This window comes from Canis lupus, chromosome 37 (assembly GCF_011100685.1).
Source record: "Canis lupus familiaris isolate Mischka breed German Shepherd chromosome 37, alternate assembly UU_Cfam_GSD_1.0, whole genome shotgun sequence".
NCBI lineage: Eukaryota > Metazoa > Chordata > Mammalia > Carnivora > Canidae > Canis > Canis lupus.
Window position 1 is genome coordinate 6411933 of NC_049258.1, and position 17279 is coordinate 6429211.

General features: G+C 38.7%; 1 protein-coding gene across 12 annotated transcripts in view; it reads right to left on the reverse strand.

Moving 5' to 3' along the window:
- Positions 1 to 17279, reverse strand: part of ANKRD44 (ankyrin repeat domain 44) — a 365215-nt gene that overhangs the window by 32521 nt on the left and 315415 nt on the right. For 2 of the 12 annotated variants that reach the window (XR_005385154.1, XR_005385155.1), the window contains exon 28: positions 1400 to 1507. The exons of 6 other annotated variants lie outside the window; for them this stretch is intronic. Coding sequence is in view for 2 of the 6 variants with exons in the window: in XM_038585241.1 (XP_038441169.1) it covers positions 17219 to 17277 (59 nt within the window). In the remaining 4 variants the exon portion in view is untranslated. Of the gene's footprint in view, positions 1 to 1399; positions 1508 to 8276; positions 8377 to 11808; positions 11993 to 14302; positions 17278 to 17279 lie in introns of those variants that run through there. 4 more of the 12 variants (XR_005385152.1, XR_005385153.1, XM_038585241.1 and 1 more) reach the window with 4 other exon arrangements.

Consider the following 17279-nt stretch of genomic DNA (forward strand, 5'->3'; position numbering starts at 1 on the left):
GGAATCTTTATATGTTAAAGAGGACTAAAAATAAAATAAAATAAAAATAAAGAGGACTTACAGGATCCTGGGGGTTGGGCTAAGACTATCCGTTGCCCTTAGCAAAGTATTAACATTGAGCCAGTTGAATCCCTAGGGGAATGTCACTGCCTATTTCAAGGACTTGTCAATGGGCTGTAGGTAGTAAGGAAATTTAATAATTTCTCTTCTGTCATTGTTTCCCACATCAGTCCCAAACTCTTTTCATGCCTGTTTTTATTTTTTTTAAGTTCTTTTTTTTTAAATTTTTATTTATTTATGATAGTCACAGAGAGAGAGAGAGGCACAGAGACACAGGCAGAGGGAGAAGCAGGCTCCATGCACCGGGAGCCCGACGTGGGATTCGATCCCGGGTCTCCAGGATCGCGCCCTGGGCCAAAGGCAGGCGCCAAACCGCTGCGCCACCCAGGGATCCCTCATGCCTGTTTTTAAACCACTTAGAACAGATCCAGAATTAGGCCAACCCCAACTGTCCTTTGGCTTGTGACAGGGAGGAGATGGGGATTGAGGAGCATAGACACAAGGATATTTCATCTTCATCTTCATCACACATATAATCAAATAATTACAATAAGTGATATAATCACCACTGCTACAGGCATATGCATGGCACCTTGGAAACATGGAGGAAGAAACAATTATTTCTGACCTTTTTTTTTTTGTTTTAGGTAAAACTTTAGGGAACATCCGAGAAGAAGGGACATTTGACCTAGGTTTGGAGAGTTGAGTTCAATAGACATAAAAGGGACGGTGGTTCCAGGGAGGAAGACTAACACATATAGAGCCGGCAATATGTGTGAGGAGAAGGACTTCAGTCCTTCCCAAAATATCTATAGTTTAGCATGGGTGAGTGGTACAAGGCATGGGAAATGAAGATGAAGAGATGAGTGAGTTTTGCAGGCCAAAGGGCTTGACTTTTAAAGCATACAGATTTTTCCAGCAATTTTTTAAAAAGATTGAAGCAGGATAAGACTGTAGGCAAGGAGATTATCAGGGTGCCAACTGCAGTAATCTAGGTGTCCTACGATGAGGGTCTGAAACAGGAGTAATGTATAAGGAAATGAGGAAATTGATTCAAAAGACATTTAAAAGGCACAGAAGAGCCCGCCTGGCTAGCTCAGTCGGTAGAGCATGAGACTCTTAAAAGGCACAGAAGAGGGGGATCCCTGGGTGGTGCAGCGGTTTAGCGCCTGCCTTTGGTCCAGGGCGCGATCCTGGAGACCAGGGGTCGAATCCCACGTCAGGCTCCCGGTGCATGGAGCCTGCTTCTCCCTCTCCTTGTGTCTCTGCTTCTCTCTCTCTCTCTCTCTCTGTGACTATCATAAAAAAAAAAAAAAAAAAGGCACAGAAGGAGGGGTACCTGGGTGGCTCAGTTGGTTGAGCATCTGACTCTAAATCTCAGGGTCTTGATCTCAGGGTTGTGAGTTCAAGCTCCACATTGGCCTCCGCGCCCAGTACGGAGCTTACTCTAAAAAAAGAGGAAAAAAAAGTCTTAGAAGGAACAGGACTTCATAACCCATTGGATAATTATAAGCAAAGGAGAAGGAGAAGCCTAGGATGTCCGTCTGGTTTTTCAGTGCGGGGACACAGGATGAATTTTGATGCTGTTGAATATAATAGCTGTGGGTTGTTCAAAGGAGAGAGGAAATGTCTTTGAGTATCTCTATGAAACAACAAGCTGGTGGAGATAGCTTTAGATGCAGCTTGAAAGAGTTCTGAACTATGGAGCACATTGCCAACTGACATCCCTCTGACATTGTCCCTTAATGATGAGTGACAACCTTAATTTTGAAAGTCTCCAGTAAAGGTCCTTTACAATCAGTCTCGTATCAACCACTTCTATGTTAACTTGACATTTTTTTCCAGTAATTTTTGATGATCCGGAATTTGTCATGCTGCAGCTAAATCCCATTTATTTTCTTGCTCAGAGGAGAAAGAGCACATCTTAATCTCTTCTGGATGAAATTCTTCTGGTGGAAGGATCAATGACGCACTCAGCCTCCAATCATGTTTATTTCCTGCATATGCAAATACCTAGTTCTCTCCTTCAGTTGCTGCAGGCAGTTGGCAGCTACTTTGTTGACTAACAGATCTACTCTTAAGAACAAAAAAAATTGTTAGAGCTGGAAGGATGTGAGAAATTATTGACTCAAATCTCCATATTTTACAGTTCATGGAAACTTTAAACTATTTAAGTTCAGCTCCTTTTACTCTTCCAAAAAGGATATGTTCTTCAATTCTTAATATATCTGTGGTTTTTACTGGAGCATCTCCAAGTTTTCCTCATTTCTCTCTAACTATGGAGCTTGGAGCTAATTCTAATGAATGGTATTAACTTACCACTAAACGGAACGGCTGATTTACCTCCCAGGTTCCCGTTTATGTATTCTAGCCTCTTTTCTTTTTAGAAGTTTTATTGCAAAAACAATAAACATAAACGTGACCTAAATTCAGAACAAAAGTTTCCCATAATTCTGTTGCATAATTAAATCAACGTTTTAATTTGTCTATGTTACATTCTAGCCTTTATTCATAAACATTAAATTTCTAATCTATGTTTGTGATATGAAACAATTTTATATTTTCACTTAAGATGATGCCAGGCACATTCTCCCATTTACAATTTCCCATTTCCCACTACAATTTCACCACACCCTTACACCTTCCTCCTTGAATATTGTAGGGTAAGTCCTGTCACAGCTTTGTCCACAATCATGCAGCAGTTAGACACCTATAAGCATATATACAGATTTTTCATTGATGGTTGGGATTGTAACCATAAACATTTCACTGAAACTTGCTTTTTTTAAACCATACCTGATACTGCTTAACCATATTTATTATTTTTAATAGCTTTATATTATTCCATAGTAGGGATATAACAAAATGACACTCAAATTGTCTCCAGTTTTTTTCTTTCCCACTATCAAAAAATGCAATCATCAAAGTGCCTGGTTGGCTCAGCTGATAGGACATGAAACTCTTGATCTCAGTGTTATAAATTCGAGCCCCACATTGGATGTAGATATTAGTTAAAAATAAAATGCAATAAGCATTTTGGCATATATGTCACTGCTTTTCTGAAGGACTAATATTCAACTTGCAGTTGCCAGGAAAGTATACCAGCCAGCAGTAATATCCTTAGACCTGTGCCCCATACCAGAAGGTAATTGCTCTGGTCCTCCTTCAGTTGTGTTCCTCCCCATGGGGCAAGGAATTCATGGGCCGACAGGGATGTGCCCAGTTGTAATCCATAACCTTCTATTAGACTTGGGGGTATAGCTCAGTGGTAGAACATTTGACTGCATAACCTTCTATTAGACTATTTTCATATCCAAAATGCTGAAATTCCCTACTCAAAAGTCTTGATCCTAATAGCAGGTTTACATAGGTTATTTTCCTAGGTCCATCCTCTTGAGGTAACTTATGCCACCACTGCAAACACCCATAGGCCTGAGTGTATCCAAGGGGCTGAGTGTATAAACAGAGCTTGGCCATGCAGGCTAGGGTGTCCATATGTGTATTCAAGACTCCTCTCAGTGAAGAATCAGGCTTAGGGTAGGAAGAAACTGCAGTGAGTCATGAGCCCTAGATTGAAGATGGGAGGCTACCTTCCCTGTGCTATTATGGTCTGACTCAGAACTCCAAGGAGGGCAATAATTTTACATATGAACCAGTTCTTCTAGATTGTCTTGAAGGCATATTTGTCAAGTATCATGATAGAACATATTTTACTTACTGGTTATTTAGCTTGTTTTTTTCCCCTCACTTTTAGGTATTTAAACATCTGGTAAAAAGCCTCCATTTATACTCTTCCTCAAGATCTGAGAATATTAGAGGTAGGCCTATTAGGTGGTATCTATTTTGATTAGTTCTGATTGGTAGGTATCTGTGCCAATATTGGCTCTTAAATATTTCAAATATCACCCTTGCTTAACTGTAATTTTATTTCTACAGAATTGGTTCCCCAAAGTAAGATTGCTTGGTGAAAGGGTATGTGTAATTCTAATTTTAATGGATATTATCATATCCTATATTTTATCATTCACACTTAATGTCCCTAAAGTTGGGATGCATCTTATAATCAAAGAGAAGAAAGTATTGAATTATTGTTTAATTGGTAGTTTTTTCTTTGTTTGAGAAAATAATGGTACATTTTTGTATAGACTGAATGTTTGTATCTCTCCAAAATACGTATGTTGCAGCCTAATCCCCAATGTGATGGTGTTAGGAAGTGGTGCCTTTGGGAGGTGACTAGGTCATGTGGGTGGAGCTGTCAAAAGAGACCCCTGAGAGCTCTCCTACCTCTTCCACAATGTGAGGATACAGAGAAGATGGCTGTCTATGAAACAGAAAACAGGCTATTACCAGACACCTAATTTTATGGCACCTTTTCTTGCAATTCCCTGCTCTAAAATTGAGAAATAAAGGTTTGTTGTCCAAGCCACCCAGTCTATGCTATTTTTGTTATAGCAGCCTAAATGGAGGAGACAATCTTACAATTGCCATCTTAGATTTGATAAAATACAGTATTGTACTAGCAATTCCCATACCCACTATCACTGTAGGAGAATTTCTGTTTTTTGGCTTGCACTATATGGTATCACTATTTAAAAAAAAATTTTTGTCAATATTCTGAGTAAAAAACAATACACCACTTGCTTTAACTTGGATTTCCCTGATTACTAGTGATATTGAGATTTAAAAATATATACTTATTAAATACTTAACTTCTTTTTTTGTGAATTATTGATTTATATTACCTTTCCTATTTTATTTTATTTTATTTTTTTTCCTTTCCTATTTTAAATTGTGTTTTCTTGCTTTTATGATCAATTTATAAAAGTTTTGATTATATTATAGATGTTAAACTTTTATCTGTGCATTCTATTGTAAATAGAAGTTGCACAGGTGAGAAATGAAATACAAGGGAATGGGTGGTGATTCACCCTCAGATTTCCTACAGTGTGTAGTTGGCTTTTTTCTTTTATTTTTTTTAAAGATTTAATTTATTTATTCATGAGAGAGAGAGAGAGAGAGAGGCAGAGACACAGGCAGAGGGAGAAGCAAGCTCCACACAGGGAGCCCGACATGGGACTCAATCCCGGGTCTCCAGGATCACGCCCTGGGCTGAAGGCAGCGCTAAACTGCTGAGCCACCCAGGCTGCCCTGCCTGGAGTTGGCTTTGATCTCAAGCTAGGCATTCTTTGACATTTCCCCTCTGGCTTCCCAGGGAAAATCAGGAATTCTACAGGCATTATGGGGGATGTGATCAGGGAAATCCCAATAACTAATGAAACCAGAGGCCTTGGATCCCTACATCTCCCTGCCAAGATTAGACAGGGAGAAACAGAATCCAACAATATATAAAAAGGATTGTACACCATTACCAAGTGAGATTTATCCCAGGCATCCAAATTGATCAACATAAAAAAATCAATGTAATATATCATATTAATAGAATAAAGGGCAAAGGACAAAACCACATGGTTGGTCATCTCAAAAGATGTAGAAAAGCATTTGGCAAAATCCAACCCCCTGTCATAATTTAAAAAATTCAACAAACTAGAAATAGAAGGAAACTTCCTCAAATTGATAAGGGGCATCTGTGAAAAATCCACCATTAATATCATAATTAATAATGGAAGACTGAAAAAAAATAATGGAAGACTGGATTCTTATCCCCTAAATTCAGGAACAATATAATGATGTCCACTCTCACCACTTCTATTCAACATTATATTGGTGCTTCTAGCCAGTGCAATTAGGCAAGAAAAAGTAATAAAAAGTGTCCAGATTGAAAAAGAGGAAGTGAACCATCTCCATTTTCAGATGACATGATATTATATATAGAAAATCCTAAGGAATCCATTAAATAAATGAGTTCAGCAAGGTTATAGGATAAAAGATCAAGTTTTAGAAATCAACTGTATTTCTATACATTAGCAATGAAAAATCTGAAAATGAGTTAAGAAAACAATTCCCCTAACAATAGCAGCAAATGGTATAAAATACTTAAGAATAAATTTAACAAAAGAATTGTAAAATCTGCAGTGAAAACTACCAAACATTGCCAAAAGACAGACGTAAATAACTGGAAAGACATTCCATGTTCATGGACCAGAAAAGTTAATATAGTAAATTTGGCAATACTCCTCAAATTGACTTACAGATTCTAGATGTAAGACCTATACCAATAAATCTTTTTTTTTAAAGATTTTTTTATTTTAGAGAGAGAGAGTGTGTGTGTGAGTGGGGTGGGGGCAGAGGGAGAGAGAGAGAGTCTCAAGCAGACTTCATGCTGAGCAGAGCCCAATGCAGGGCTCCATCTCAAGACCATGAAATCAGGACCTGAACCGAAACTGAGAGTCAGATACTTAATGGACTATATTCTTTACCTATAAAACCCTTAAAAGAAAACATAAGAATAGATCTTTAAACTTTGAATTAGGCTGTGGTTTTCTTTAGATATGACACCAAAAGCACAACTTTGGTGTCTCAAAGGACACTATCAAGAAAGTGAAAAAAACGGGGATCCCTGAGTGGCTCAGTGGTTTAGTGCCTGCCTTTGGCTCAGGGCGTGATCCTGGAGTCCTGGGATCGAGTCCCACGTTGGGCTCCCGGCACAGAGCCTGCTTCTCCCTCCTCCTGTGTCTCTGTCTCTCTCTCTCTCTCTCTATCATAAATAAATAAATAAATCTTAAAAAAAAAAAGTAAAAAAACCAACCAGTGGAATGAGAGAAAATATTTGCAAATCCTGTATCTGATAAGGGACTTGTATCCAGGATATGTAAAGAACTTTTACAACTCAACAATAAAAAAAACGACAACTTTAAAATGGGCAAAGGATTGAACAGACATTTCTCCAAAGATTTACAAATAACCAATAAGCACAAGGAATGCTCAACATCCTTAGTCATGAACCAGAAATGCAAATCAAACCACAGTGAGATAACACTTCACATCCACTAGGATGGCCATAATAAAAGTAAATGGGGAATAAGAAGTATTGGCAAGGATATGGAGATATCAAAACTCTCATATATTGCTGATTGGAATGTTTCGCAGTTGCTGTGAAATATTTTGGCAGTTCCTCAAAATATAAATCTAGAGTTACCCAGCAACGTCAGAAATTTCACTTCTGGGTCTATACATAAGAAAACTGAAACACAAAAATCTGTATACAAATGTTCATAGCAGCATTATTAATATAGCTCAAAAACAGAAACAATTCAAATGTCATCAGTATATCCATAACAAGTAGTATTTGGCTATAAAAAGGAATGAAGTAAGGATACATGCAAAAACATGGATAAACCTTGAAAACTTCATGCTAAGAAACCAGTCACAAGACCATATATTGTATTATTTCATTTTTAATTTATTTTTATTTTTATTTTTTATTTATGATAGTCGCACAGAGAGAGAGAGAGAGGCAGAGACACAGGCAGAGGGAGAAGCAGGCTCCATGCAGAGGGAGCCTGACGTGGGACTCGATCCCGGGTCTCCAGGATCGCGCCCTGGGCCAAAGGCAGGTGCTAAACTGCTGCGCCACCCTGGGACCCCCTATATTATTTAATTTTTAAAGGAATGTCCAGAACAGACAAATTCATAAAGATAGGAAGTAGATAAATGGTTGCAAGGGAAGAGGAGAAGGAGGGAAATGGGGAATGACTGTTAATGGATATGGGGTTTCTTTTTTGGGTGGTGCAAATTTACCGGAATTAGATAATGATGCTGGTTATGTAACATTTTGAAATCACTAAAAACTATTGAATGTTATACCTTAGAAGGGTGGATTTTATGGTATATCAGTTATATTTCAATAAAGCTGCTACTGGAAAAAAAAAGTGGCTGCTGGTTTGGGACCACGGACTATAGTTTACCAACCCTCTGTTGCATATGAGTATTTCCAGTCATAGAAGACATAGTATTGAGAAAAAAAAAAGGTTAAGAAAAGAAAAATTGGCATTAGCAGTTTGTTTTCTTCCCAAAATAGATAGCACAGTAGGATTATGAACTCTAGAGTCACTTGACTAGATTTGAATACCAGATCTGCCACTGGTTACTGTGTATTTTGGCAAGTACTAATAAATAACATCTACCTTGTAGGGTCGTTGCAAGGATGAAATGGGTTGATACATGTAAAGCACTCACAACAGTGCCTGGCACACAATAAGCATGCAGTGAGTATAGGCAATTTTTATTCTTCCCTCCAATTGAAAAAATTGCTTGACTAATTCAATAAGATGATTTTTATTTAGTGTTCTAGCCACAACCAACAGCTTAATAAGAACATCTTCTGTTCCCGATCCAGGTCACTATCAGATCATGAGGCTGGCAGCAAGAAAAATGAGGATGGATCATTAATATACAGTAGAAAATATTTCTTATCTCTATGAAATATTGTTAGAAAAATATGTTCTTATCTCTAGAAATATTGTTAGTACCCTGAAAGCTTTTCTTTTTCCATATCTAAAATATATTGTGGGAAATTAATTAGTTTTCTCAATCTAATTTCTAGTGTCAGCTGTGACATTACAAAGCCAACTCCCAGATGGTACCAACTGAACCCTTTATCAGCTTTGTTAGCACTGATGCCAAAATGAAACTGGCCCAGCAGCCGAATCAAAATTTACATGCTAATGGATAGACCCTTGTGAATGAAGTTAAGTGGAAAATCAATCATTAGGTAACATTCTTCTAACAAAATTTTCATAGATTTTAAGTAATGATGAAATAGCAAGGGGTAAACTCAAGACTGAAAAGCCAAGTAAAATAGAAGCATGGCATGGACTTAGAAATGGGGAAATCACTTCTAAAAAAAGAAATTCAAAAGGGAACTGTAAACCCAAATTAGCTTTCTATCTTTTTAGTTAAAAAATTAAGATTTTCAGGAAAAGTGAATATTTTAAGGCAAATTTACTTTCACTTAAGAAAGCAAGACAGGATCCCAATGATTTTAGTCTTTTGTCTTCCAGGGAAGGCCCACTGGGAAGTAGTCAGTCTGTCATTGTTATCCCTAAGATGTTTGTCTGACCCACACACTCCTTTTGTTCATTCTGCAGCTCTTAACCATCTGTCATGTTTTCTGGAGTGCCTCAGAAACACATTTAGGTTAAACCATATGGTCCTAAAACCTGTCATTGTATTATAATCAAGGTCTGGTTGGGGTTTTCACTTGGTTTTTGTTTGTTTGAGCAGAAATGTACTTGATCATTCTTACTTCTTTAAAAGCTTCACTCTAATCCTGGAACCAAACTTCAGTCTGATAATAAATCGGCTCTGAGGCTGCATCTACTTAAACCACCTGAGTAAAGGATACTTGGAAATGGTCAAATTTTCTCATCGATTTTGCTCCAATACTATGTTAAACTTTGAGCCATTTGTCATGTTAGCCTCCTCAGTTTTTAGTTCCTCACCTCCAGTGCTTTTTCCTTCAGTCACCCACTCCTTTACTTTGTCAACATCAGAGGGGCACCACCTCTGCAAGCTTGACCTTGGGCACCCCATATTTCGCTCACCCACTGTGGTGCTACAACTCAGCAACTCTTCCAGCTTGCCAAGACCTTCAGTGCAGTAACTATTTCACTTTTTCACACTCACCTCCCTTTTGTAACAACCAGACAAACGATGAAACAAGCCACTGCGCCCTTTGCACCATGGACCTCACTCAGCAATGAAAGGGACCCTCACAACAGCTTGGGTGGGGTTTCCATCAATTCCCTAGGACTGCTGTAGCCAATTAGCATGAATTTAGTGGCTTTAAAAAGAGGAATTTGAGGACGCCTGGGTGGCTCAGCGGTTGGGCATCTGCCTTCAGCTCAGGACATGATCCTTGAGGCCTGAGATCGAGTCCCATATCAGGTTCCCTGCAGGGAGCCTGCTTCTCCCTCTGCCTGTGTCTCTGCCTCTCTGTTTCTCATGAATAAATAAACAAAATCTTAAAAAAAAAAAAAACAAAAAACAAAACAAAACAAAAAACCCAACCCATTTTAGAATCCATGATCTACATGGTCACGTCTGTTTAAAGCACCATAGTTCCATAGCTCCCCTTGGACCTACCTGGCAAAGCTCTATCCCTGTTGAAATTCCACCATTTGCTTACTCTATGCCTACCCCAAACAGCTGATGAAAAAACCCACCAGAATGACGAGGATCATTTAACTTAATGGTCATAAGATTCAGATGTACTAAGCCGTACTCAGCAATCCTCCTTTTTTGCTCTAAAATGTTCCTTCCAAAATTACCGTCCCATTGCTTCTCAAACTGTCTTCCTGCTCTCCCGCAGACTCTCCCTCAGCATCAATATGATAAAGTATCTCCTATCTTAAAAAACAAATACTCTCTCTAGTTTCCAGAGCTGCCTCTTCTTTTTGTCTCCAGCTTCTCTGCTTTCTTTCTGTCCTCTCATCCTATCCCCTGGATTATTGTCCCCACCAATCTGATACATCTGCTCTTGCAAAGGTCACTAATAAATTTTGCGTAAGCTAAATCCAGTGTCACTCTATTATACCTTATTTGACCTCCCAGAAGCTATTGAGACAGTAGATATGACTGAAACTCCTTTTTCCATAAAATTCTCTCCCAGGTTTCAGAGATCCCTTGTTCTCTTATGTTTCCTCCTTCCTCACTGGCCACTCCTTCTTGATGGTCGCTGCTAAGTCCTCTCCTCTTCCTGACCTCTAAATGTTGGTGTGTCCATGACTCAGCACTCTTGTCTCTCTACTACTCCTAAGGAAAGCTCCCATGGTCATCTAGAATTTCATATGACCTCAGCCCCTGCCTCTCTGCCAAACTCTATTTACTTGACATCAAACCATCAGCAAGTTCAGCCAACTCTACTTTCAAGGATACTCCAAGATGGCCAAATTCTCTCCATTTCCCTTGTTGCCACACCAATGCAAGCCACCATGTTTACTTGTCTATACTACTGCAGTGGCCACTGAACTAGTCAGTGGGGTTCCTTTCTTACCTTCCTACAGCAGCCAGGGTGATCTTTTAAAAATGAAATAGGACCACAGCCATCTTTCTGTTTAAAAATCTCCAGTGGATTTTTTATCACATTCAGAATAAAATAGAAACTACTGCTTCTGGCTCATAAAATTTAATAAGGTCTGACCTCAGATTGATCTCTGATCTCTACAAGTCTCCAGCCATGCTGCCCCCATATCTGTTCCTGGAACATGCCAAGCTCATTTCTGCCTTTGGGTGTTGGCACTGACTGTTCCCTCTCCTCTGATCTTTATATGGTTGGCAACTTCTTGTCATTAAGATCTGAGCTTAGATTTTGTAATTCTTAGGAAATCCAATGGTAAGAAATAGGAGTTGTTCAAGTTCTCAAACTTGTTGTGTGCTTTCAACTGAATATAAACATGGGTAAGTTTTTTGTACTCTAAGTACTGCTTCAACATTTTTACTTTTGAAAATTATAAACTTCTTCTAGAATTTAAGCTTACTTATTAAATTGTCACTGGTCTATGTGATGGCAGCCACAAAGATTTAAAAAACAGTACCTAGAAATTGTGTCTGCCAGTGCCCAGAGAACCACGTGAGACAATAAGGCTTTGTTGCCAAATCTTGCTATGTGACTGTGGGCCAAGTGCCTCATCTTTGTGAACTGGGTTCCCCCACCCGTGATGTAGATACAATCCTCCCCTGGTTAAGGAGAGGAATGTATATCTGCATATGTGCATTTGTGTGTTTAATAACAGAAGAATTAAGTGTTTGTCTCAAGTCTGTGCAGTATTTTTTCCCTTTTCCACTCACCTGCATGTGATCTTTTCTGGCAAAACACACAATCAGGGACCATTCTTGGTCATTGCTTCTGAAATTCTTTTTCTTAAGCTCTTTATTGGGGGATACACATTAGAGCCTGTTTAGGCAATCCCTGTGAAAATAGATTTAAAAATATGGCTGGCTTCACAGATAATAAATCGATGAAAAAATGATTCTGAAACAAGAGGCGAGGAGGCAGATGAACAGTGAGGTCGGGGAGCGCAGCACTGAGGGTGGGGTAGTCTTATGCTGGGCTTGGTGAGACATTGGGTATCCCTGGCCTAGTAAATATTAGTACAGTAAATGCTAGTAGCAAACCCTCCCACCCACCAGCCACTGGGCCAGTTGCAAATGCTCACGTTTCCAACCACCCCCTGGAGTGCTTGAAAAATTAAAGAAGGGCACAGCCATTATCTTTGCTGCTTCGTATTTTACAGCAAATGTATCTTTTGTATGAAATTTGCTAGAGACAATTCATATAGCACTTTTACCCACAATATTTTTATGTTAATAGCCTTTTAGCTTAATGCCTTTGTGCCTTGCAAGCTAATTCTGGAACACATTAAGTGTGTTAAGCAAGGGATAGATATATGGGGATCTAATGCTACTGAATGGAATTAGAAGGATCCTTTGAAAAGCAGTTTGGAGACACAGGGCCCCACATCAGTGTTCAACAATATAACTACTGCCATGGAGGCTATTATCTCCTTTCTCCTTCCTTCCGAGAACACAAGTGAAATTTGAAGATCCCTATATTTTTCTTGAATTTAGGAAGTAAACCCAAAAGTAAACAATTTCCTTAGCAAAGAAAGAAGCAAGCAAGAAGTTATCCTGGGAGGATGCTACAGTGTCTGGAAGGACATTGTGATAGATCCAGTGTGATAAACTGCTTCCTAAATAGTTGCCAGTGATTCCTGCCTCCTGGTAGTCACACCCTATCCCCTTGAATATGGAACAAATCGAGTGACTTCCTTCTTACAAATAAAATATGGGAAAATGATAGAATGGCACTTCAATATTCAGTTTAAAAGCTGTCATTTCTGTCTTGCACTTTCTCTTTCTGGCTTTTCTCAGCCTGCTATGCTAGCTCTCGTCAGGTAAGTTGCCATGTTGTGAGCTGCCCTTTTCTGGAACGGCCCACTTGGCATGGAAGTGAAGGCAGCTAACAGCCATCAAGGAACTAAAGCCCTCAGTCCAACAACCCAAATCTACCAAAAACCCATGAAGAATCTGCCAACAACCATGAGTGGGCTTAGAAATGGATCTTCCCCCAGCTAACACCACGATTACAGCCCACAGCCCTGAGACAGAAGACCCAATACAACCATGCCTGGACTCCTGACTCTCAGCAACTGTGAGATAATAAACATTTGTTGTTTTAAGCCACTAAGCTTCTGGGTAATTTGTTACATGATGGTGGATAACTAATGTGGCCACTTCGCTCTAAAGTACCAAAAGTGCCCCCCTGTGGTATGATTCAAGCTTTATAGTCTTCAAGAATGAAAAGCACCCACATTTGTCTATTTGAATAAGGAGTGAGACACTGCAAAGTGCAAAACCTCCATGAACATCTCTAGCAGGAAAAAAAAAAAACCCAACAACCATAAAACATTATTTCCAGGATGTCACACACAAAAAAGCATATAGGCACAGGTTGTGCATTCACATCATCAGTTATACACATTTGAGCAAATTATATCATTTCTCTGTGATTCCATTTCATGAAAAAGATGGTGATGGAGTGGGGCTAGCATCCTATGACACTGTGCTTTGAGGAACTCAGGAGGTCCCTACTCTGAAAGTCTTTCTCGTCAGCCGGAAATAGTGCTACTGGGAATTTGTTCCTTAATGCTTCTAGGGATTGTCCCTGAAATTATTATTAATGGGAGAAATTTTGAATGGTAAGACAGAGGAAATTGTATAGCTACTTCTAAGAATATTGCAGAGAGGTGGGGCATTGTGTTGTTGTAAAGCAGCTGAAGGGTAGTAGTGGCAGCCACAAAAAGAAGTGGGGTTGATTTCACAATTCTAAGGACCTATTAGATGTCCTGCTTTCTGATACATGTGATCTACACAGTCACATTTCCCCTCCCACCATGATTGCTAGGGAGCTGGAGCAGACAAATGTTCAGTCACAGCCTCTGTATTAAATTTTCTGGTTCCCATATTTATATTCTTTTTCCCTGTTCTTGTTTTTCTACTTCTAGTTTATCCTGTGTCCTTTGTTGCAGGCCAGCTCAGATCCTTTACAGAAAAAACTGGAGGCATAAATGATTATAATATATAAAAACATATGAATTTGATTGGCCCCACCCCCAATTGTGATGTCACAAACAGAAATAGCAAATCCGGACATTTTCTTCTATCTTGATTATTGATTTTCAAAATTTAAGGGTCAATTTGCCTTTGGTGAAGACAAAGATTTAAATTCGCAGAATAATTGGTAAAATTGCATAAAGTGGAAAAACTAAAGACAAACACAAACTGCAACAATATCTGTACCGTTTTTATTTGTAAAAATAACCATCTGAATGCATTTCCATAGTATATTACAGTTAAGTACTTCATTACATTATTAGCATTCAGTAGTTGAAAAAGTATTAAACTGTGCTTGAAAAGATTCAGATTGGTTCAAAGTCATTCACTGAACTAAAAGTCATTTTCCTCATTTTTACAGTCATGACATTTACCAGAGTCATTCAACTCCAATTTACATAAGAAAACATTACAGACAAAATCCCACTGAAAGCATCAAACAGTATTTTATGCTGTTACAAATATGTTATGCAAAATAGAACACTGGCACCAGGTTTGTATCATCGTGCTTTGCAAAGATATATTGCACATGCTAAAGCATAAAATATGTAGACAAAACTACCAAACAAAAGATATTTGCATTGAATTTTTAGATCACTGCATAAGAAACGCATAGAATTACATTTTTACACACACTCAGATTGTCACTATCTTAAAACGCTTTTCCCCTACAACATTGACCTATGGTTTGTAAGAAGAAAGCATTTTAGCACTGCAAAATTAAACATAATTCCTATAGAAAACTTCGGCATTTTCATTTTCATTTCAAAGCAGGTATAGGGGAAATGGAAAAAAAGACACTTTATACATTCAAAGAAAGGCTGAAATGAAAACTCACTGGTATTATATTGCTCTGATAACACTCAAATGAAAAAAATACAAAACATTTCACAGAACATTTTCAGAATATACAGATATAAAAAGGCACTCTAACTTCATATTACAAGACAAAAAAAAAAAAAAGGGATGAGCTCTTCAACCAACGCAACAGATAAGCAAACCAAGTTGCTTGACAGTACAGAGAATAACTAGTGCAGCAAATCCATTTGATGTTCTTTTTCTAATTTAATAATAAAATAAAAAATGAAGCAGCTGTTTACTGCCTAAAGTACCAAAACATACTATGGTGCCCTTTTAGTAGTGATAAAGAGAAATCCCCTGAGCTTTTTACTGTAGAATCATAGCAGGTTTTAGGCAATTTGGAGATAGCAACGTATTTCCCAAGGACAGGCGGACACGGCGAACAGGTAAGTGCAGGGCAACTTGATCACTGTGGCTCTGCTTAAAATACAGACTAAAAATAACACTGGAAAAGCGCTAGACCACGAAGACTCAGTTAAAAGCACAACATGTATTTTTGTTTTTCTTAGAGAGCTACACTGCAAATCTAGTTTTATTTCTAAGAGATGTACTTAAAACACACAGAACTCCTAGTTTTTGACGTCATTTCCTAAAGAACAAAATGTGGTCTTGGGGAATGGACAGACAGACAGAGAGAAGGGTTTGATGCAGTGAACCATCACAGCGAGTGTGACTTCATTCTGTTCCTTTGTCCTCCTCCTTTCTAGCTGTGAGACAGTGGGGTAAAGTCAAAATGCAGCTACATGGAGAGAAACGTCCCATGGCCGGCACTGCTTTGCTGCAATCCTCCTTGTTCTTGTGCTACTCTATGGGAAAAATGTGAAGGCTGCTTCACCAGTAAGAGTGGGCCTCTCATTTCCTGCTTTGAAAGCCAATGGAGCAAGATTTCCATTCACTTCTAGAAAAAGACACCACAGTATAGCGTGCTTTTTTTTTTTTTTTTTTTTTTTTTTTTTTTTAGCGTTGGATCTCCCTTACTTTCAGTGTTTTGGTAAAGAGAAGGTTGTTATTGCTCATTAGCAATTTATCTACTTAAAAAAAAATTCATCTTCTCTAAACAAACAAAAAAGACAGAGGAAGGAGGGGAACACAACACCAAGAATCCAAAAAACAATGTTGGTGGTGTCAAAAACTTCCAGTGAAATTATGACCATTCGATTAAGTCCTTTGAACAAGTTCTCATTTGTGAAGAACCCAAGGTGAGTTTTTAATTAAACTGGGATATTCAAAGAGTAAGAGTAAAGTCTTTTACAGTTAGATGAAAAATATAATACAGCATGTGTATTTGATCCAGATATGATAGCACACGGTTTTAAAAATATCTCCCATACGCTATAAAAGAGAATTTCCAGGGCAAACATGGAACTGATGATTAAATGTCAGAGTCCTGACAACATGTTTCTCTCCTGTTTCTTCCTCAAGTGTAAAGTAGCACTCGGGCTGGTGATTTGTACTTCTTTGCCTGGTACATGTGCTCACACACTGACATCATTTCCCAGTAGGTTATTGGGACCACATGAGATCTTCAGTGCGTTCAGAATAATTTCCATACATTTCTTTGGGCCTCCTTTGTGTGTACGATCCACCACACACCTCTGTTGTCACCTCGCAGAAGAGCCTAAGGGCTGCGACGTCTCCTAAGCTGGCAAGGCCACAGACTGGGGCCGAGCGGTGGAGTTGACCCCTCTCCACCCGACGTGGAAGGACCTGAGGGTCAGCTGGAACCCTCAGCGGTAGAAGTGCCGGGCTTGGCCCCAGGACCACCGGCTAGTCCAGCCAGGGTCCTGTGTGTTTTTCTGCTTTTTTGTTATTCCCAGTAAGACACACAGCAATTAAAACAGAGAACAAACAATGGATGTTTCCTCGGCATTTGTTTCATTTCAAATAAATATAAACACATTTACATCAAAAGTATATGAACATTTTCTCTAGTTTGGCAAAAAAATAAGCCTTGGTCAACACGTCATCAGTTACAAATGTTACGCCATCAACTAGAAATCTGTGTCGTAAGAAATATAACAAGACCGTTACACAAAAAGATTACATTTTAACTCCATAGAAAAGCTACTTCAGTTCTCACTTCCATTTTGAAGGAAAACATTTTAAATTCTTCCATTTTAGACTGAAGCATTTTGGTCCTCATGTATAGCTGGTTGATGAACTACAGACATATATATATGTATATATATATGTGTGCGTGTGTATGTGCATAACGTTTAGAGTCTCATTCTTCTTTTTGTACAGCTATTCCAGGTGCAGAACGGGGTCCATTTGACCTAGAAGCT